The sequence below is a fragment of the Mustela lutreola genome, chromosome 13 (genome assembly GCF_030435805.1).
Source record: "Mustela lutreola isolate mMusLut2 chromosome 13, mMusLut2.pri, whole genome shotgun sequence".
Taxonomy (NCBI): Eukaryota; Metazoa; Chordata; class Mammalia; order Carnivora; family Mustelidae; genus Mustela; species Mustela lutreola.
The window spans coordinates 68,694,767-68,717,768 of record NC_081302.1 but is presented as its reverse complement, the minus strand read 5'-3'; the positions used below and the strand labels follow the sequence as shown (position 1 = coordinate 68,717,768).

Genomic DNA, 23,002 nt, shown 5'->3' with positions numbered 1-23,002 from the left:
AAAACTCAACAACAAACAACCTGATTTAAAAATGGGCCAAAGCTCTTAACAAATACATCAAAGAAGATATACAGATGAAAAATAAGCACACGAGGGGCGCCTGGGTGGCTCAGTGCATTAAAGCCTCTGTCTTCAGCTCAGGTCATGATCCCAGGGTCCTGCACCGGGCTCTCTCTTGGGAGGGAGCCTGCTTCCCCCTCTCTCTCTGCCTGTCTCTTTGCTTACTTGTGATCTCTGCCTGTTATATAAATAAATAAAATCTTAAAAAAAAAAAAGAAAAAAGAAAAAGAAAAAGAAGCATATGAGAAAATGCTCCATATCATATGTCATCAGGGAAATGCAAATTAAAACAACAAGGAGATACCACTACTCATCTATAAAAATGGTCAAAATCCAAAACAGTGAAAGTACCAAATGCCAATGAGAATGTGGAGCAATAGAAACTGTCATATAATGCTGGTGTGAACGCAAAATGGTACAGCTTCTTTTGAAGACCGTCTGGCAGTGGTGCCTGGGTGGCTCTGTCGGTTAAGGGTAGGACTCTTGATTTCTGCTCAGGTCATGATCTCAGGGTTAAGGGATCAAGCTCTGACTTAGGCTCTGCATGGAATCAGCTTGTCCCTCTCCCTCTGCTCCTCCCCCTGCTTGTTCTCTCTCTCAAATAAATAAATAAAATCTTTTAAGAAAGAAGAAGAAGAAGAAGAAGAAGAAGAAGAAGATGACGACAGTCTGGCAGTTTCTTACAAAACTAAACATACTCTTACCATATGATCCTGTGATTGCACTCCTTGGTATTTGCTCAAAGGAGTTGAAACTTATGTTCCTACAAAAACCTGCATATGGATGTGTATAGAAGCTTTATTCATAGCTAAAACTTGGAAGTAACCAAGATGCCCTTCAGTAGGTGGATGGATAAATGAACTGTGATACACCCAGACAATGAAATATTATTCAGCACTAAAAACAAATGAACTATAAAGGCATGAAAAAACATGGAGGAGGGGTGCCTGGGAGGCTCAGTGGGTTAAATCCTCTGCCTTCGGCTCAGGTCATGATCCCAGGGTCCTGGGATCAAGCCCCACATCGGGCTCTCTGCTCCATGGGGAGCCTGCTTCCTCTTCTCTCTCTGCCTGCCTCTCTCCTACTTGTGATCTCTGTCTGTCAAATAAATAAATAAAATAATTTTTTTAAAAAAGGAGGAATCTTAAATGCATATTACTAAATGAAAGAAGCTGATCTGAAAAGGTTATATGTTGTATGACTGCATCTATATGACATTCTGGAAGAGGCAAAACTATGCAGACAATAAAAAGATTAGTGGTTGCCAGAGGTTGGGGGTGGATAGTGGGAAGGAACACGTGGAGCACAGAGGATTTTTAGGGCACTAAAAATACTCCTTATTATATTACAAGGATGGATATATGTTATTATACATTTTCCAAACCCACAGAATGTACAACAAGAGTAAACCCTAAGGTAAACTATGGACTTTGGGTGATTATGATGAGTCAGTGTAGGTTCATTCTAGTAATGGAATGAATAGTGTTGATAATTGGAAGTCTATGCATGTGTAGAGGTAAGGAGTATATGAGAAATCTCTGCACCTTCCTTCCAATTTTGTTAAGAACCTAAAACTGCTCTAAAGAAAAGGTATTAATTAATTAATTAATTAATTTAAAAAATTGTCCTGGACAGAAAATGAGAATACATTCTGGATTTTGTAAAAACTGTATTAGTCATTAAGTACCATGAGTCATTAAAAGCAAGATATTTGTAATTATCCATTTTAAAAATTATTATAAACATCAGAAATCCTCTAAAATAAAAAAATTATACTATAGTAACTTCAACATTCATTCTAGATTTTGCTTCTTTATTTTACTGACTCCAAAATGAACTATTCTTTAAAAATGGTTTTATCAAGGGCACATATTCTCTCATCCCATCACTTATAATCCATTAGAAGACCCATAACTTAAGCTCTTTCCAAGGAGCTTGTTTTAGCTAATTATATAATCAATGGCCACATACTAGAAAACTATAGCCTGAAAAGACATACTAAAGCCATAGCTCAGTTGAAGATTCCACTGGAAATTAACCAAAAAGAAATTAGATACATAAAAATTAATTCTTCTCTTATCATACAGGGGTTGCTTTGTTTTGTTTCTGATGTTAATCAGTCCTTAATATTTCACCTACACTCGTGTCTTAATTTGCTTGGAACTTCCCAACAGTACATTGAAACAACAGGGTAAGAATAAGAAATTTCAGGATACTTTTACATACGTGAAATCAAACATTCTTAGTTAAAATTTTTTTAAGTCCTTTTCTTCTATCCTAAGTAAAAACAAAGCTGTTTTAGCCACCTATCTTTTAAGCAATGGTAATTGCTATACTATACTAAAGAACATATAAAAGCCACAAGTAAAAAAATCACTCTACTGAATGCTTACAAAAGAAAAATAAAATACAATTAATCACAGCTCCTAGATAATGCTGTACTTTTTTCAATGAAGGCAATTGCAATGAATGAATGCAGCCTTCTGCATGCTTAAATACCAAGTGCCCCCTTGTGGACAACATTGTTACTAGATTTATATATAAAATACGCGTTACTGGTTTTGTGTTCAGAGGCTACACACCTGTATCCAAACTGACATATGATCTTTGGGGAGAACACAAATCTGGTGATATCTGGGAAAGAATACATGAGGAAGAAGTATCAGATGGGTTCTACAGATCTACCACTAGCCAGATGGCTAGTAGGAATTCCTCTTCTTGCTTTGTTTCTATCACATTCTTGAGAATCCAAGATCTCTTGGATTTCACTATGTGGCTGATATATCACTTAAACACAAATGTATTTAGGGGTGTCAATAGTGCTTTAGGCTGACTACTATTAATGCCTGGTTATTAGGTTCTAACTGTATACTTATGAATTTTAAAACAAAATTTCTAAGAATGTTCTTAAGGTAGAAATGACAAGAATGAACCCACTGGAATCATGACCGGACTGTAGTGAGGTAATAATAGCTCCTTGGGAGGTCCAAACTGGGCTGGATATTTTCAGGCCCCATGAAGCAGCATAACTAAAAGAAGAATCTGACTCACAATAAGGGAATCACATTCAGGAAAATGATATGGGGCATCAGGATGAATAAAAGAGCAGGGTGAGGGGCCTGGGTGCCTCACCCTGGTGAGGTGAGCCTGGATGGCTCAGTGGGTTAAAGCCTCTGCCTTCGGCTCAGGTCATGATCCCAGGGTCCTGGGATGGAGCCCTGCGTGGGGCTTCTGCTCAGCAGGGAGTCTGCTTCCCTTCCTCTCTCTCTGCCTGCCTCTCTGCCTATCTGTGGTTTCTGTCTGTCAAATAAATAAATAAAAATCATAAAAAAAAAAAAAAAGAGCAGAGCAATGATTAAGGACATCAGAAATCAGCAGGTAGAACATAAATGGACCAAAATAGAAAACGATATGAGGGGAGAGTCTTGTTTCTTTAAAGGCTCAAAGTGCATGATGAAGAGACTAGTCTGGCTGTTTGAAAGAATTTGTAAGACTTAAAACCATCTCTTCCTTCATGCTTTTCCTGCTAAGCAGGGCAAGGAGAGAGATTTTATGGTTTGTCCTAAGGAAAGCTGAAACATACTTCAGAAGGGAAGCTAGGTAAATATCCACAAGTTAATATTTCAATAAGTCGATTGACCAAAGGATTAACTTACAAAGAGGCCATTCACCTAGGATTCTAAATTTACCAATTTATCCAAATCTTGCTTTTAGGAGAGTCTTCCATGCATGTGAACTTATAACCAAAACATATTCTTTTTCCAAATACATTTTTCCATGATGATAATAAATGCTAAGCCATTTTCATTAAGTTTTAGTTTTTAACAAATCGAACACTCTTTAAAAATGCTTAGGTTATAATCATAGGAATGTATTCAAAGATTTAGATTTCAGCAAGTTAATTTCCCATTGAGTTGATTTTCTACAAATTGATCAAGAATCTTTCAGAGAACATTTAATGTCAAACTCAATGTTTTCCTAAATAAAGTTTCTCTGTTTCCAGACTTTCTCCGTCATGTCTCCCATCACCAGATAGCCTTGTTGGCTTTGGGAGCAGGATCTTCTGTGCTATCTCTGTCTGACTGACAGAGTGTGTGTTCTGGTGAGAGGTTTCCCTTAAGGGATCAAGGTGTCTGTGTGTAATGAGAAACAAGGGAATGCACTGATTGGAAAAAGAAGCAGAGAGAAATAGAAGTGCTATGGTCTGAATGTCTGTGTCCTCCCCAAGTTCAAATGTTGATATCCTAATGACTCTTATGATGGTATTAGGAGGTGCGGACTTTGGGAGATGCTCAGGTCACGAGGGTAGAGGCCTCATGAATAGTATCAATGCTCTTATATGGGGCACCTGGGTGGCTCAGTGGGTTAAGGCCTCTGCCTTCAGCTCAGGTCATGATCCCAGGGTCCTGGAATGGAGCCCTGCATCAGGCTCTCTGCCTGCCTCTCTGCCTACTTGTGATCTCTGTCAAATAAATAAAATCTTAAAAAAAAAAAAAAAAGACCCTTAAGAAGTCCTTAGTCCACTCCCATGATGTGAGGACACAATAAGAAGGAGCCATTTCTGAACCAGAAATCAAGTTGTTACCAAACACCATTATCTGCTGGTACCGTGATCCTGGACTTCCAGACTCCAAAACTGTGAGAAATAAATTTCTATCATTTGTAAGACACCCATCTGTGGTTATTTTTTTTTAATTTTATTTTTTTATAGCAGCCAAAACAGACTTTAAGTAAGGGGTCATCAATTTTCTGACTCCTAATGAATCAAGGAAGAGAACTTCCACCATGAAATAGAGTTGACCACAGGGATATGGTAGAAGTGTTTGATACAGTCTTTACAGTATCTTTTCACAAGAGAGGCTATCTTTCTCTGAGGGATAGAGATCCCCTAAATCTGTTGTTGTCGTTGTTAATTTATATATAATAGTGTTTTGCAATAAAACCTATTGAAATATATGCTAAAAAATACAAATGTCCAAGCCTTATCCCAGACCTACTAAGTAAAGGTTTCTGGGCATAAGCCCAAGAATGTGCACTCTTGGTAAGTTATTCACATGATTCTTAGACAGTTTGAAAATTAAAGGACCACAACTCTACATATTGACAAGCAACTCGGGACAAGGCAGTGCTGGACAGTAAAGGAAAGTAGGGAACCAGAAGGGTCAAATACTGTTTTGTTTGCGGCACAGTGTCACAGATACTAAGCTTGAGTGGGCCTAAATAAACTAACCAAAGAGAGAAGACATCAACTACCAATATGCTAATGGTGAACAGTAAAGCACTGATGATTACTCAAAACGTTGCTGGGGAACCACCTATGGGCCTGTCTACCAGGAGCCGTAAAGGTCTGATAAAGAGTTTAGCTGAATTCTCAGCTTCACATTCTAACTGGAGATAAAAGAAGCCTAGAACGCCATTATCAGAACCTGAAAAATAGCTACTGCTTATCAGAGACAACATGGCCTAATTATCCTTAACTAGCAGTCATCTGGAATGGTTAAAACAGACTCTAGTCTTCCAGTGAATGACTATAGATCTTTGCTCAATATACCAGGAAATTCTAGAAGGTAGGCAGTAGGTTCTTCTGGTGAATGTAAATATGAGGGATTAGAAAATGTCCACCCAGTAACGCCAAGAGAAGTGAAAGTTCAGTGCGTTTTATTATATCCCCGAAGAAGCCCCTGCTTTCTGGGAGGGTACTAAAAAGGCACAGCTACACTTCTACATTTTTAAGAGGTACCAGAAGATTCACAACTTATAGAACGGCACAGCTGAGTAAGTGAAAATATATTGCCCGACTCACACTTGCCCTTATTTCCTTGAAATGGGTTAAGGTTAATTTCACAACAGACTTGTTCTAATGAGACTTGGAGCTCCCTCTAAAGTTCCCATTATTAAGGAAAGGGAGGAAGGGAACTAACACTTGATCAAGAGACATGCTGACTGTGTTAGGCACTATGCTATTTGCTTTATACATTTCTGTAATAACCTTTATGACAATCTTGCAAGAGTGCTTAATTAACTGCATTTTACAGATGAGGAAATTAAGCCTCAGAGAGATGAAATAATTTCCTTAGTACCTCATAGTCTGAATTTGAACCAGGACAGTCTAATTCTAAAAGCCAAGTTTCTGGGTAAAGTGGGTTACACCCACTCCGCTGTCTTGCCCCTTCTTTTTCCACTACACCACCTTTTCTTTCAATAGCCTACCTAACTTGCTTCTAACCCGCTTACTGTCTTTCCCTTTGAATCAGTTATGTGCTGGAACTTCACACCATGTTCTTTATGCTACTCTGCACCTGAAATTACTTGGAGAACATTCTTCTGCTGAGCATTCATTAAACCCTTCTCCTCCCTTGGCTTCTGTGATACCACTCTTTTCTCTGCTCCCTTTCTCAACAATTTTCCTTCTCAGTTACCTTCGCTCAATCACCTCCTCAGCTAACACCTTAAGTGTTCCATCCTTAACCCTTCTTTTCAGACTTCACATTTCTTTCCAAACAATCTCATACTTTCATGACTGCAGGTGACACTGATGACTCCATGATTCTCTATCCAGAGAGACAACTTTACATAGTCTACAACCATGTCCAGGTGCTTGCTGATCACTATCATCTGTGTAATACGCACAAAACTAAAGTCATTTCTTAAACTCCCCCTGCTTCTGATCCTACAGTGCTGTTCACTGTAATTGTTGTTCAAAGGAGAGTCCTTAATCTTTCTCCAATCTGCTCCCAGTCTCACCCGAGTGTCCATGCACTCACAAAATCTGCATTCCTATAAATATCTCTTCAATCTCTCACCTTGCCTACATCATCATATACTACTGCCCAAGCTGAACAACTCACTTTCCCTTACTTGGACTGCTACAGACACGTCCTATCTGGTTTCCCTGACTCAAATCCCACCCACCCTGGGAAAGCCTTTCTCCATGGGGGCAAAGGCTTTTAAACTGTATATTAAATACTTCAAAGCTTCCCACCACATATAGAAAGGTTCACACACATATAAAATCCTTTGTTATCGAGGCCCTGCTTATGTTTCCAGTCTTATCTCTTATCACCTCTTTTATTTATTACAGACCTACTGAACTAACCACAGACCTGGGGTGTCTTTCGACTGATCCGGAGGGAGTCTATCATTATTTGAAAATGTGCATATCCCATGATCTAAAAATCTCACTCCATGTGCACTAGAGCAGTGGTTCTCAAACTCTGATGTATATCTGAATTATCCGGAGGGTTAATAAAGAACTCAAAAGTGGCAAGCTGGTTGAAGGATAGGGCTGGCCTTTGTATTTTTATGAAGATCCCTACGTGATTCTGTTACCTACCAAAGTTGGAGGACCACTGCCCTAAAGCAAGGGCCAGCAAGCTATAGCCTGAAGACCAAATCCAGCCTCAGGCTGTTTCTATAAGCCAAGATTTGTTAAAATAAAACCTTACCCATTCATTTAGGTATTATCTATGGCTCCTTTTACACTCTAACAGCAGTATCAAATAGTTGCAGGAGAGATCAAATGGCCTGCAAAGTCAAAAGTATTAAGTATCTAGCCCTCTACAGAAAAATTAACCAATTCTGGAGGAACACTTCATTATCAGGAGATGTGTATAAGTATGTTCCCTGTGGCAATGTTTGTCACAGTGAGATTTTGAAAAATCCTCAATGTACACAAATAGGGGAATAAATAAATAAAGATATCTCTCTATGTGTATATATATACATATTCTACTATATACATAGTATATAAATAAAACATAGTAGTAAATAAAATTTATCAGATCTTTATGCCTTAACATGGAGAGGATAAAAAAGGATGATACATACAATATATTTTTACATGCATTTTTAGACACAATATCTGTTAAAAGGAATTTAAAAATAAATTAGAATGGTATATACCAAAGCCATGATCATACTTGCCTATAAAAGGGAAAGAGACAGAAAAGGGAATAAAAGGGTCCTGAACTCTATAGATAGTCCTCAAATCTATAGACTTCATTAAAACATTTGAAATCAAAAAGTGACAACAATTAAAGATTTGCTAATACTAGAATATATTGTTTGCCATATTATCCTCTGTGGGTTTTATTTTATTCAAAATTAAAACCGCAAATAACCTAAAATATTCAACTATAGGGAAAAGGAATTGAACATTAATAATCCAATGCAATGAAATATAATGTAGCTCTTAAAAATACACATGAAGAAAATATAACATGAGAAATTATTGATTTAATTGTCCATGAAATAAGGTTAAAATTATATATATATACTTTTTAAAGGGTTATCCTTTAAAAAGGTTGTTCCTTTTTGGGGTTCATTTATTTAATGGGTTGTATTTTTTAATCAATATAACATGCATGCAAAACTTTAAAAAAGAGGTCAACAGTAGATATATTTGACTTAATATTTATCTTTGTCTTTTGTTTTCCAAATAGTATTAAATGAATACATATTATTTTAAAATGAAATGATACTTAGGGTGCGTGGGTGACTCAGTTATCTAAGCGTCTGACTTTGGCTCAGGTCATGATCTCAGGCTCCTGGGATAGAGCCCCCGACAGTCAGGCTACCTGCTCAGTGGGAAGTCTGCTTCTCCCTCTTGCTCTGCCCCTGACCCTCCACCCAACTCAAACCCCCCCACCCCGACTTGTGTGAGCTCTCTCTCAAATAAATAAAATCTTTGAAAAAAAAAAAAAAAGAAAGAAATGAAATGGTACTCATTGAAAGAGACCTTGTGTGGCAAATAGAGCTAATTGCATAACAGATACTCATTCTACCCTTCTTCCTGCTACTTTACTCAGTAAAACACTAAATTGCGCAGCCTTTCTTGCAAATACCATATGGTATTTGCCATATGATGCAGTTCCAGCCAATGAGATGTAAGCGGAGACTCTGCGCGCAGCATATTGGGAAATGCTTTGAAACCAAACAAACTTGACTGGCCTTTACTTTGCCCTTTTCCCTTCACCTACTTCTTTCTATTGAAAGAGAAGGTGAAGCAGGTGAGAAAGTGAAGCAGCCACCTTAGGAGCAAGGCAAACAAAGGTCATTCATTAAAGAATGAGAGTGGAAAGTCAAGTCAGGAGCCTGGAGGAGCCGCTGTGCCAACCTGAACTGCATCCCTCTAACACTTCCTGTACATGAGAAAACAAAACCAAAGACCTTACTCCCTTTAAGCCTTTCTTTTACATGCAGCCATTTACTGATACGTCTTGCTAAAATTAAGTATTAATAAACTATACTGTTGAAAGGCACTTTAAAGATTGCCTAACCAATAGTACCTGAAGATCAGAAAAATAATCTTCAAAAAGATTGAAGGCTTGAAACCAGTCTGTATCAGAACAGGGACCAGAAATTCACCCTCACTTAAGTGAATCCTTGTTCTAAAATGTTAAAATCAAGTCCACTTTAATGATCCAATTTGTAAATTACTTATTTAGTATTTCTTATTTCTTTCTCAAAAGGGAACTTTTTTTTTATTTGAGAGAGAGAAAAAGAGACAGCACGCTTGAGTGTTGGGGGAGGTTCAAAGGGAGAAGCAGACTCCAAGCTGAGCGGGGAGTCTGGTGCAGGACTCATCCTGGAACTCCAGGATCATGACCTGAGCCCAAGGCGGTAGCTTAAGCAACTGAGCCACCCAGGTGCCCCCAAATGGTAACATTTTTTTAAAAATTTCATCTATATTGGTAAAAATTTGTATTCATCCCTGTTTTTGCCCATAAGCAAGCTTGAAATTTGAAATTACTCAAAATTAGTATTCAAACTGACATCAATTTCTTAAGTATGTCTGTATAGGTTACTCTAAAGACCAAACAATTTACAAGGATAAAGAATTAGTAAATTTACAAATAGTGTTTTAATTCATATTCTATCCCCCCCCAAACAATTTAAACCCTTTTCTCTAAATATCAACCTAATAGAAACCCCAAAATGTCGAGAAATATAATTCCCTGCCTCCAGATCTAAACCTCTTAGAGAACCACATTTTTTTCAAGAATATCACAAACTCATCAAAGGAAAAAAATTTTTTTGCCAACATGAGTATGTTACAGAGTCAGAGGTAGCAGTTAGAAAGCCAATCAATTGCTTCCTACATATGCTGTAAATTATCATAGCAGGTCCCACCAGCATTTGCTGCTATTCTGGCAATACCCAATTTCTTGAGCTAGCACTGATGATGAGTTATCAAGAAACTTGGAGTCAGAATATTTTATGTTCTGTAGCTAGTATTATATTTTATATTCTATAGGTAGAATTAAAATTCTATCCATAGTTTAGTAAATACAAGGCTTAAAATGGCCCTTGCAGTAACTTCTAACCACCACAAGATGGAGATATGACTCCATGATTTTTTCCTGACTTTCCAAGACACAGGAAAAAAGGTATTTCTGGGTTGAAAATAACAGAGGTGTACAAATTGGGTTATTTCTCCCCTGATTAATTATTTTTAAAAATATAATATTTTTCTGTATTTTTCACTAAACATCTGCACTTATTCAAAAAGCAATCTCTATAATGCTCTGGTCCTCAGGACCTCTGTGAATATAGCAGTCAGTTAAGTGCTCTACATTAAAGCTATTAAAAAACATGTTATTTCTGATAGGCTGTATAGAATGGCTTCTGTCATCGCACACACTAGTCAAATGGACATAGATATTTTTAAAAAGAGAATCGACCTCCACATTTCCAGACTGTGTGATTCTGAGCAAATCACTTAATTTTTTTAAGTTCAGTGTCACATGCATTAAAGGAAATAATATTAAATTTTATCTCATTGGATTATGTAGTCCTGCCAATTTAGCAGAGTATTGTATTGTATTTTCATTTTCATATAAAGTACCCTTGGTTTTTTTTTTTTTTAATAAGATTTCCATGTTTTCCTGAATATTCTTGAAATTAAAATTCAGCAAGAGTTCTAAAGAAAAGCCTACTTCCAAGCATGCTCTAGACCTGGCATAAGCCATGCTTTAGGTCTTCTCTACATTTTAAAAAAATAAGCATTTAAACGAATGAGAAACAAATAAATGTGCTTTGTAAAGTATAAAACATATAAATTCAAGGAATTTTTCCAGAGGAAAGGCAGTCACTTGGCCAGTCCAAAGAAAAAGTAGGTTGATCAGTACAATAAGGTTTCTTTCATGTCATAGGGTAATTTTATGGGTTCTCTGTTGGATTTTATACATTGTGTATGTGAATGTGAATATATGTGTGTGTGCATATCTACATGTGTATATGTATATTCCAGAGGAAATGGAATGGATATGTTTTCAGATAGTTATGAAACATATTTTTGTATTTAATAGGCTCTTTTAGGTTACAGGAAGTAGACACACTCAGGTTGCACCTGGACTAACTATTGAGATTCTTTTTCTTCCATTTGGTATGTATCTGAAACTCTGCCCAGCTTTATTAAGGTAGAGATTAGGATTCCTTACTTCCTAGAAACAGTTCCACTGAACAAAATATTTTATTTGGAACTTGCCACAGTCTTCAAGCATTTTTTGGAAGCTGCCCCCCAAAAAAGTACAAATTTTTTCCCTTCTATTATTCTTTTTGTTTAACTAGCTTTTACTTACCACTGGCATTTGTTCATAAACACAGAAGACAATCTATCTACAACAAAACAAATATGAAAATATTAACAATATTTTATCACTTTTAATTCAACTTACAAAACATATATATATAGTTGCTTCTGCACCTGGAGAATTTCCATGGATTTTTTCCATTTTATCTTCCAGAGAAACAATTTGCTTTTCTAATTGATCATTCAGTTCAAGTTGTGTCTCATAACGAACTTTCCATTCACCACCTGATGGGAAAATGGGGTTAAATCAAGATCATCTTGTCACCTCTCATTTATCTACATTAATCAGCTCATTTAAATCTCCTTTAAAACAACATTAATCAGCCCAATCCTACTGTACTTTACTTTGTTAGCAATGTAGATGAACAAGAGTGAACTCATTTTTAAGTTTGCATTTCTCTGTTAGATAGGATCTTTGAGATTGCAGACAGTAAATTCACAGCGGATTACCACACAGTCAGACCTCACTAGGACTATTGTGATTCCTGGTTTTCTCATGCCCTAGTTCCTTTGTCTGTTAGTTCCTCACATACCCTTACAAGGAATTCCATTAAAGGGACTATCAGGAACGTGTTTCTTTCTTTGGAACTTGAAATATCCATACATAACAGCTTAAATAGTTCTAGCTTCCATCCAAAGTCATGTCCACTTTTTTTTTCCTTTGCAAACAAATTCTTAAGTCCTTTTAACAACTACCACTTACATGTTTGCTATGTAAAAAGTACACAATCACATATATAATCACATATATTAACTAACTAATCCTCATTTGAAAAAACTTTGTTACCTGTTCTACGGATGAGGAAACTGATGAAGTTCTAGAACCTAGGTGAGGTTCGGTGGGCTGAGGTCCGGAGCCAATGACCAAGAAAGAATTCTTGAGACATCTTTGGTGCAAAATGGTGGTTTATTAAAGCACGGGGACAGGACCCGTGGGCAGGAAGAGCTGCTGCCCCGGGTTGTGAGGGTAGGCATGTTATATACCTTGTGGTTGGGGGGAGGTGGTGAAGGGATGGGAGGTTTCAACAGAGTTTTCACATGTTAAGGAGGGCCTACAAGGTGCTGGGGGGGAGGCCTTACCCTTATGGCCTGATCAATGTCGTTAGGTCAGGCATTAACATCAAGATAATTGGGAGATTCTTGGTGGGGTGTTATGATCCTGCTGTCATTTACATTCCCTTCTACCTCAGTCTCCTCCAGTTTATGGTCGGAGGGAGACATTAGGGCTTCAGGAACTGAGAGTTATTTGCCTCTGGAAATTGGTGCTATTGCTAAGGTAACCTCCCTGTTTAGGTCTCTAGGACATCTGTAGAGCAAGGGAGATTCCTGTTCTGCAGGATTGCGATCTCTGCAAGTTAACTATTTATCGTTTTATGGCACTCAGGGGTGCCTGAGGAATGCCACACATATTATGGAGGGGAGCGGGTGAAGAGGGGGTGCAAGGCGCCAGCTTCTGCTCTGTCCTCAGCCAGCCTCCTGCTCCCTCAATACTCTTAATTGCTATGCTAATACATGCAGCTGCCTATTCAGGCATCTTCTCTTATCCTTAAGCAGGTTTCTTTCACCAAGCCCCTTGGATTATTAAGGCCAAAACAGTTTTCTAATTGCTAGAGGAGGGGAGGATACAGTCTAGAATTAAAACATCTTTGGTCAGCTTCAAGGCGCAAAGCCAATTTTTTTTTTAATCTTGAAAATCATGGTTTATAGAGAGAAAAAAGGTGGCTTGCTTCTAAACTTTAAATGCTCGGGGCACCTGGATGGCTCAGTGGGTTAAAGCCTCTGCCTTCGGCTCAGGTCATGATCCCAGGGTCCTGGGATCGAGCCCGCAACAGGCTCTCTGCTCTCAGCAGGGAGCCTGCCTCCTCCTCTCTCTCTACCTGCCTCTCTGCCTGCTTGTGATCTCTGTCTGTCAAACTTAAAAAAAAAAAAAGAAATGCTCTTTCCTTATATGAGACAATTTCTGCTCCATTATAGTTGACAGAGGAATCTAGGTAAAAAGAGTATTAGCACATACCACTGGCCTCAACCTCCTCAGCCCGGCCACACGTCTCCCTTAAACCCCTCACCTCTAGCAAATATAGTATTCCAAAAACAGAAGCAGGAACACCCTTCCAAACTGAAGATGAAAGTCATTAAATCCAAACGCTTTAGGAACAAGAAGGAAAGAGAAGCCTGAAAGATAACACTGAGTCCAAACAGATGCAATTATCTATATAACTGGCTAGCGAGTCTCTTGTAATTGGACCCCTTTCTCCCACCATGGGAATGGGGGCTTCAGAGCAAAATCAGAAGCTACCAAAAAATTTCAGAATGTAATTTATTTTTAGCACATCCGACAATAGTCTAGAAATGTTTGCCTCCACTTTAAAATATTATTGATCTATGGGGCGCCTGGGTGGCTCAGTGGGTTAAGCCTTTGGCGCAGGTCATGATCCCAGGGTCCTGGCTGGGATCGAGCCATACACTGGGCTCTCTGCTCAGCGGGGAGCCTGCTTCCTCTTCTCTCTCTCTCTGCCTGCCTCTCTGCCTACTTGTGATCTCTATTGCCAAATAAATAAATAAAATCTTAAAATTTAAAAAATAAAATATTATTGATCTAGAGATCCTCAAATATAAGCCTAGTAGTTAACCATCATGTATTAATATTAATAAGTGCCAGGTCCTGGTGGTAATGATGTCAATATTCACCTTCCCCAATATGATGAACTGACCTCAAATGTACGTACACACTCAAACGTGTAACTCCTTCAGTATATACAGACTGCTCCTGATTATAGGGCATAAGGACAAAGAGAAAGCATATGGACTGCTGAATTACAAGAGATAAATTTAAAATAGTAGTGCTTATAAAAAGGGAAAAAATAGACTTATGCTGCTGTGGGGTCACAGGGTGACTTTCATTGGCCCTTGTGGTGCTTTCGCCTTTGTGGGCCTCTTCCTCTATAAAAAAAAATATTGAAAATTCTACTTTACTACTATGTTGGTATAAAGACAAATATACTCCAGACTGAATCATATTCATTTTTTCTTCTGATGTGAAAATAAAATATCTCTTTGGCCTCTAAAAGTATCACATAAATCACATCAACTTCCTACTTACCAAGTATTTCCTTTTTCTAAAAAAAAAGACCACACTGATTATTTCTTTCCCTACCACATCTTGTTCTATGATAATCCAAGTACCCAAAATATTAAGATATATCATTTTTGTATAATTCTTTATTGGTCTTTAAAATGCAATAATGTTTAAATTATATGTTTAATATGGAATAAGAGTGGCAGTTAAAAATAGCAAGTTTTTTTTTTTTTTTTAATACACTTGGTACTAAGGGCACGTAAGAGACATCTGGAACAGCCAAATAAGAGATGTGATGCTACCTTTGAGACAGCCACAATACACTTGACGCCAAAAAAGATGATACCTGACCTTCAGCAGAATAGCAGCCAACCTATAAAGGCCAACAATATACGTACAAACAAGCCATTATTTAAAATACAGACTATGAGGATAAAAACTTAACAGAAACATTAGTGTCCCTTGGTGGAAAAAATATCCTGAGCAATACTTCCATGAACCATTGCTCCTTCAGTCATTCTAAAAAACAAACAAAAAAAAAAGCACCAATTTTTAAAAAAGATTCATTTTGAGAGAGAGAGAGAGAGAGAGCGCGCGAGCGCGCACATGCCTGGGAGTGGGGTAAGGGGAGGGGCAGAGGGAGAAAGTCTCCAGCAGACTCCCGACTGAGCATGGAGCCTCATCCCAGCTGGATCTCTCAACCTTGAGGTAATGACCTGAGCCAACATCAAGAGTATGAAGCTTAACTGACTGAGCCACCCAGGTACCCAAAACAAGCACCAATTTTTAAAGAAAAATCAAATTGCTTTGCATTATCAAAGAAGGATCTTGGCTAGGATCAGTGCAATGAAAAGCAAAATCAAACCAAAATTTGAAACACTGTAGAAATTTGATTCATGGCCAGTTTTATGAATTGACCTTGGAAGAGGAAGTTCATAAAGTAAGAGAAAATTAAATTATGGGGTGCGTGGGTGGCTCAGTCAGTTAAAGATCTGCCTTCAGTTCAGGTCATGATTCCAGGGTCCTGGGATCAATCCCCTCATTGTTGGGTTCCCTGCTCAACACAGGAGTCTACTTCTCCCTTTCCTCAACCCCTCCCCCTGCTTCTGTGCTTGCTCTCTAATAATTAAATAAAACTCTTAAAAAATTTTAAACTAAACTAAGTAAATAAATAAATAAACTAAAAAAACCAAAAGCATTTAAAAATAAAAAAAAATTAAACTAGGTAGAGTTCTACCTTTTAGATACGGATTTTTATTTATTTATTTATTTAGTCTAAGAGAGATAGCAGTGTTAACAAAAACAAAGCCCCACCAAGCAACAATGTCAAATAATACATTTTTAAGTATTAAAAACAACACAGTGGAATTGGTCGAAACTTGACTCTGCATAGACTTTAATAATTCAGTCATGTTTAGTTGTGCTGATCGCTGTATTTATAAGGATAACAGTGATGAAGTTATGTTAATTTGCAAAGACTTTGTAAAATAAGAAAATGTTAACAAGGAAAGGAAAAGGCCTACTATGTGGCATTGTACTGGGTATTAAGAATACAAAAATAAGGGGCGCCTGGGTGGCTCAGTGGGTTAAGCCGCTGCCTTCAGCTCGGGTCATGATCTCAGGGTCCTGGGATCGAGTCCCGCATCGGGCTCTCTGCTCAGCAGGGAGCCTGCTTCCTCCTCTCTCTCTGCCTGCCTCTCTGCCTACTTGTGATCTCTCTCTGTCAAATAAATAAATAAAATCTTTAAAAAAAAAAAAAAAAAGAATACAAAAATAAGACAGACACAGTCCTGCAGTCAATCAGCGTAGGACAGATGGTGGTGGGAGAAGACATACGGCCAGAACATTTGAGAAAACTTGGTTAAGTGGATGCTATGGAAAACACAAAAGGACATCCAGTCTGGAAGGTGGCAGAAGACACTGAGAGACAGGGAGGTCAAGATTGAAGAGGCTCAGGAAATGCTCTTGGGGGAAATGACATTTGTTCCAAGCCAGAAGAGGTGAGAAAGGATTTTGAAGCAGCAAGAGCAACACGAACAAATGAAAAAAACTCCTGTGGCAAAGGTGTCCCCAACAAAATTTTCAGATTTCATGAGGAAAAATACCCCCAAAGTAGGACTAGTTGAGTCATGTCTCTACCACTTATTAGCTTATTTTGTGATCTTGAGGAAGTTACCTTTTCTGTGCCTCAATATCTCATCTCTAAAATAAGGATAATTGAAGTTCCTATATTATAGGATATTGGGAGCAGTCATTAAAATATGTAAAATACTTAGAATAGAGCAGGGCACACAGCAAATTCTATAAAAGTTAGTTGATATTGTCATTATTTTCAACTTTTCCTTCTTCTTCTTCCTCTTTTTCTTCCCCTTCCTCCTCCTCCTCTTCCTGTTCTTCTTTTGCTTCTCTTCCTCCTCCTTCTCCTCCTTCTTTTTCATCACATCATCGTCATCAACACCAGCAGAAATTTACTGCAAAATTGTTCTCCAAAAGGGTAGCACTATATTGTTAGCAGTAATGTATGAAGTTACAATTTCACTTAAAACAAACAAACAAACTTTACTTCTTCAATAGCAACAAATTGCTTCAAGTTTCTTTGAAGAAAGAACAAACTGGATAACTTCTATATGCATAAACTGTCTCTGTTCTACTCATATTTATCTACTGGGAACTTTGTATTTTCTAATCAAATTGCAGAGGATATAGATGTAGTAAAAATATGGACCTTTTGTCCACCATGTTGACTACTAATATATTTACCATATATATTAGGGAATATATATTCCCTAATAGAGGGAATATTCTCACACTTTTCACACCACTTTTTTTTTTTAAATTTAAGGGAAGGTATTTGTCAAAATGAAACATATTTTCCTCAATGACCTATTGTCTTAAACTAAGAAAGGTCAACTTTAGCCATAAAAGGATAGATACTCATCAATATTTTCTTGTAATTAAAAAAATATTTAATCCTGTAATGCATCTGGAAGGTTTTAGAATTAAGGAAGCAGTGATGATCTAAAGGGATTTTTCTCTAAATGTTATACCAATTTTCCAAACAGAACTTATTGAATAATTCATCCCTTTTCCTTTAGCTCCTTTAAAGGTCTATGTGATGACACAAATTCCAATAAAACATTATCGATAATTGGCTCTTTGGCTCTACTTCTCCGCTCAGAAGCCTCTTCTCAAACTTGGGCAGGCAGGCCAAAGTTCTTATTTCGTGATAGTGGGAGAAAGGACCACATAGCAATTAGAAAGTTGTTGTGGACTGAATGTTTGTGTCCCCCTAAAATTCCTGTGTTGAAGACCTAACCCCCATGTGACTTTATTTGGAGATGGAACCTATGAGGAAGTGCTAAATGTTAAATGAGGTCAAAATGGCTGGTACCCTTATAAGAAGAGAAAGAGATACCAGAATCTGCTGTCTCTGCCATGTAAGAAAACAATGAGAAGGTGGCCATCTGCAAGACAGGAAGTGGGCCCTCACTGGGATCCAAATTGGCTTGATCTTAGACTTCCTAGCTTCTAGAACTATGAGGAAATAAATTTCTGTTGTTTAAGTCAATCAGTTTATGGTATATTATTATGGCAACCAGAGCAGACTAAAATAAGGATCATTTGGTACTTTCCTATTTCAATGTATGGTTCAGGTTTTGTTTGTGATAATCTATTTCCCACAAGTCTCATAAATGAAAATAGTTTTCTCCTTTTTTTCATAGGTAATTGGAAGATGATTGAAAAAATAGGAGTTTTTAAAAATTAACAATAGCTTGAATTTCACAGCATTACGATATGGTTTTAACAAACCAGAATCTCTTTCTCTTCTATCTGCTACTGGCTGAGTTGTGATCACTTCCCTCCTCCTCTCAAACTCATATGCTAAAGTCCTAACCCCAAAGACTCAGAATGTGATCCTAATTAGGGATATGGCCTTTAAAAGAGGTAATTAAGGAAAAAAATACTACTAATAAAAAATAAAAGAGGTAATTAAGGTAAAATGAATCATATAGATAGCCATAATTCAGTATAACTGGTTTTAGGAGAAGAGATTAGAACAGACATACAGAAGGAAGACCATGAGAAGACACAGGATGATGGCCATCTACAGATCAAGGAGAGAGGACATAAAAGAAACCAACCTTGCCAACATCTTGATCTTGGACTCAGCAAGGCATGTGCTTTGGCTACAAACTTTCCCAATTTCATTTTATTCCTGGGTTTCTTTCTAGTGTAAAATCTCTTATATTAAAAAAGGTGAGAATTCTGGTTAAACTGTTATTACTGCCTTATAGTTAACAGTCTTCTGCTGTCCTTCGTATAAGTTCTGAGTATTTTTTATCAAGGATATTATCAGATATTTTATAGTTTGGGCTGAAATTGGGAGCATAATCATTTAATTTTTGCTGGTGGTTTTTTTTTCCCCCTTAAATAAGCATTTCTTCCATTACTGCATTCAACCACTTCCTAATTCTTTACTAATACAGTTTTTCAACTGATCTCTGGAAAATTCTGGATATCAAATTATAAAAGCTAAAAATTATAATAATTTTATCTCTTCCTATCTAAAATCTACAACTCTTATGTCTGTTCATATTTTATTACTTGACTGAAACTTTCAAAAATATTAAATTTTAATGGTGGCAGTTGACATCTCTGTGGTTTTTTTTTGGGGGGGTTGTTTTTTGTTTTTTGTTTTTTTTTATCCCCGGGAATAGGAATGCCTCTAATGTTTCATCACTAAGTATTAGACCAGTTTAAGATAAATAGAAGTGTTCTTCTGTTAAAAAAAAAAAAAAAAAAGGAACATAAATTGAATTTTATCAAAACATTTTTTAGCATTTACTGAGAGGAATTAGAAAACTATTTGATTTGTGAATATATTAGTTAATAGCCAAAGTGGCTTGTGGACAGAAACCTGCCTATAAATATTCGAAAGAGATCAAATGACAGGCCTTAGATTTAGATGTAAATTTTTGTGTTGTTAGTATACAGCTGGGATTTAGTAGCATATGATCAGAGGAGATCACCTAAGTAGTGGGTGCATGAGTTCAAGAAAGAACAAAACTATCATGCCTGTGCTGAGCAAATCCAGCCCATTTTTAACCCTAGATGAACAAATGTTCCAGAGCCTCCATAAATCAAGTTTCTCTTCTCTAGATGAAAAAATACTGAGAAACAAACAAGCATAAGCCGTGGAACAAGAAGAGGCTAAGAGTGTGGGCTTTCATGCCGGAATGTCTAGATTCAAATGCAGATCACTCACTTCTGTAGCCTTGAGAGAGATACCTTAAGTCTCAGCCTTTTCATCTATAAAATGGGGTAATAATAAGTTTCAATTTTTAAAATACACTTAGAGCTCTACATAAATGCTGATTTTTCTCACTTTTTTGAAAAAACCACCTGAACATCCTTTCCTGTTGTCTTTTCACTGAGCTTTAAGATGAACTTCAGATTTAATCAAAACATAAACCACTTTTGTGCTCACCTCAGCAGCATATATACTAAAATATAAACCACTTTTTCTGCATATAGTTTCCTATGAACCATAAAGGGCTTCGAGAGGCCCCTATAGAAATGTGAAGCCCTTGAAGTTTATTTACCATTTAGCCTAAAAATTAATAGTTATAAGCCAGATAGACTAAAGAAGTATAAGCAGGTCAGAGTGGAAACAGTAACCACTCTTGAAGAGTTCTGCTGCACACAGAGCAGTAAAAGATGACAGTAGAAGAGGAAATGTGGGGCCAAAGAAGCTTTGTCATTTGTTTTTTCAACAAAATAAATTCAGCCCATCTGTATGCTTTTGGAAAAGATCCAATGGAGCAGGGAAACAGCACAAAGAGAGAGAACAAACGCTTGGAGTAATGTGCTTAGTAGGCAGAGTAGTTAGGATCTGTCACACAAGTGGAGGAGTTCTTAGATAAGAACATGCAGAAGAACGGGAGGGAAGGAAGAGGATGTGCAAAGATACAGGCAGGTGGGTAGCTTTCTTGGTAGAAACATGTGGAAATCTTCTGATTGTTTCTCTTTTCTCTTTGAAAGTAAGCTCATTAGCTGATAAGGAGATGGGGAGGGGGTGATGGAGATCTGGAGACAGTGGTAAGTATGAAAGAATCATCTATACAAGTGTACCCAGAGTGACCCCTTGTGCACTATTTCTTTTATAATATTAAAAGTAATAAATTGGGCACCTGGGTGGCTCAGTTGGTTAAGCGTCTGCCTTCAGCTCAGATCATGATCCCAGGGTCCTGAGATTAAGCCCCACATCCAGCTCCCTGTTCAGCAGGAAGTCTGCTTCTTCCTCTCCCTCTGCTGCTCTCCCTGCTTGTGATCTCTCTCTCAAATCAAGTCTTAAAAAAAGTAAAAATTTTATTTTATTATTATTATTTTTTAAAGATTTTATTTATTTGACAGAGAGACACTGAGAGAGAACATGAGAGGGGGAAGGTCAGAGGGAGAAGCAGACTCCTTGCTGAGCAGGGAGCCTGATGCGGGACTCGATCCCGGAATTCTGGGATCATGACCTGAGCCAAAAGCAGTCCTTAATCAACTGAGCCACCCAGGCACCCTAAAAAGTTTATTTTAGAACATGTTTAATATAGCCCTATTGGCTTCAGGATCAATACAAACTAATTAGCATCATATCAAAGACTATTCTTCATTTGTCTTCTTCATAAACCTTAATCTCATCTCCTGTCATATTTTCAGGACAGTCTCTATTTCATCTTTATCAATTACATAACAGTTCTCCTCAAATGGCATTATGTTTAATGCCCCTGTGACAGACTATATTTTCCAAAGACGACTGAAATAATATATCCCATCTCCTATATTCTTCTGTACTGTCAACTTGATAAGTAGAGTTTCCTTCTACAGCCCCTTGAATCTGTGACTGTTTTGACCAATAGAATACAGTGGAATCGATATTGTACTGGTTCTGGGAGTAGCCCTTAACTGGACTGGCAGTTTCTATCACTTGTGCCTTTTGAAATGCTTGCTGTTGGGATACATTTTCTTGGAACCCAGGCACCATTTGTGAGAAGCAAAAGCTACAAGAGCCAGGAGTAGGTATCTCTGATAGGCAGTACCCTACCAGACTCCCAGCCAACAGCCAGTAACAAATGCTGGCTATGTGAGTAAGTCATTTGGGAATGTTCATCCCAATTGAACCTTCAGATAACTGTGCTCCAGACATCTGACTGTAATCACATGAGACCCCAGTTACTAACTTCTCAGGTGAACCCAGTCAATCCACAAAATTGTGAGATAATTTGCTAATTCAAGCTCCAAAGTTATTAGGTGGTTTGCTCTGCAGCAATAGATAACTAGAACTGTTCAATGCTGATGTGGTAGAGAGCAGTTTGTCATAGCAATAGTGGTACTGGTGGATAGATGATTTAAGAAGAAATGATATGCTATATAATCTTAGCAAGTGACTTAAATTCCTAAAATCCATATTTCTATCAATGGGGATAATAATAAGGACTTCACGTGACATAGTTCCTGGCTTTATTTAAAGAAGGGGTATATATTTCTGGCCACTTCAGCTTAGAGTTTAGCTTTGGCCCATGGAGGAAATAACTTGTCCATCATTTTACCTTTTCTTTTTATACGCATGTACCAGTTCCTCCCCGTAAGATTTACTGATAATACCATTTGTTGGGCTTACATTTTACTAATGGGCATGGTTATTGAATTGCATGCGTATCTGTGAGTGTGACCTGCATTGCTGTGCATGTGACCTGTTTTGTCTGTAACTGGATAGATGAGAAAATTCCAGCTAGTCTTGCCAATGCAACTATTTGGTAAGTGCACTCACAGTCTCCCCGCAAAAGCCAGTTATATATATCCCAGATATAGATGTGGAGACATAGGAAGCTACTTCAGCCTTAGGACAAAGTAGTGTTCTCCAATCAAGCTTTAAAAGAGCATTGGGTACTTAAGAAAAACAGCATTTTATTTATCATATGATTACTAACTGTGTTTGTTCATGGCTTCCCCAACAGAAAAGTATAAATGGATTTAAGAACCAAAATCCAGGGGTACTCCGGTGCCTCAGCTGATTAAGCCTCTGCCTTTATAGCTCAGGTCATGATGCCAGGGTCCTGGGATTGAGCCCCACATCAGACTTCCTGCTCAGTGGGGAGCCTGCTTCTCCCTCTCCTCCCCACTTGTGCTCTCTTTGCTATCTCTTTCTCTCAAATAAATAAAATCTTAAAATAAAACAAAACTCTACCACCTTAACCTAAGAAACTCCTTTAGCATTCAGTTCA

General features: G+C 37.6%; 1 protein-coding gene across 1 annotated transcript in view; it reads right to left on the bottom strand.

Moving 5' to 3' along the window:
* CCDC169 (coiled-coil domain containing 169) overlaps positions 1 to 23,002 on the bottom strand; it is a 49,368-nt gene that overhangs the window by 23,757 nt on the left and 2,609 nt on the right. Inside the window, 3 exon segments of the mRNA XM_059144165.1 lie at positions 11,643 to 11,665; positions 11,668 to 11,679; positions 11,768 to 11,878. Of these exon segments, the coding sequence (XP_059000148.1) occupies positions 11,643 to 11,665; positions 11,668 to 11,679; positions 11,768 to 11,878 (146 nt within the window).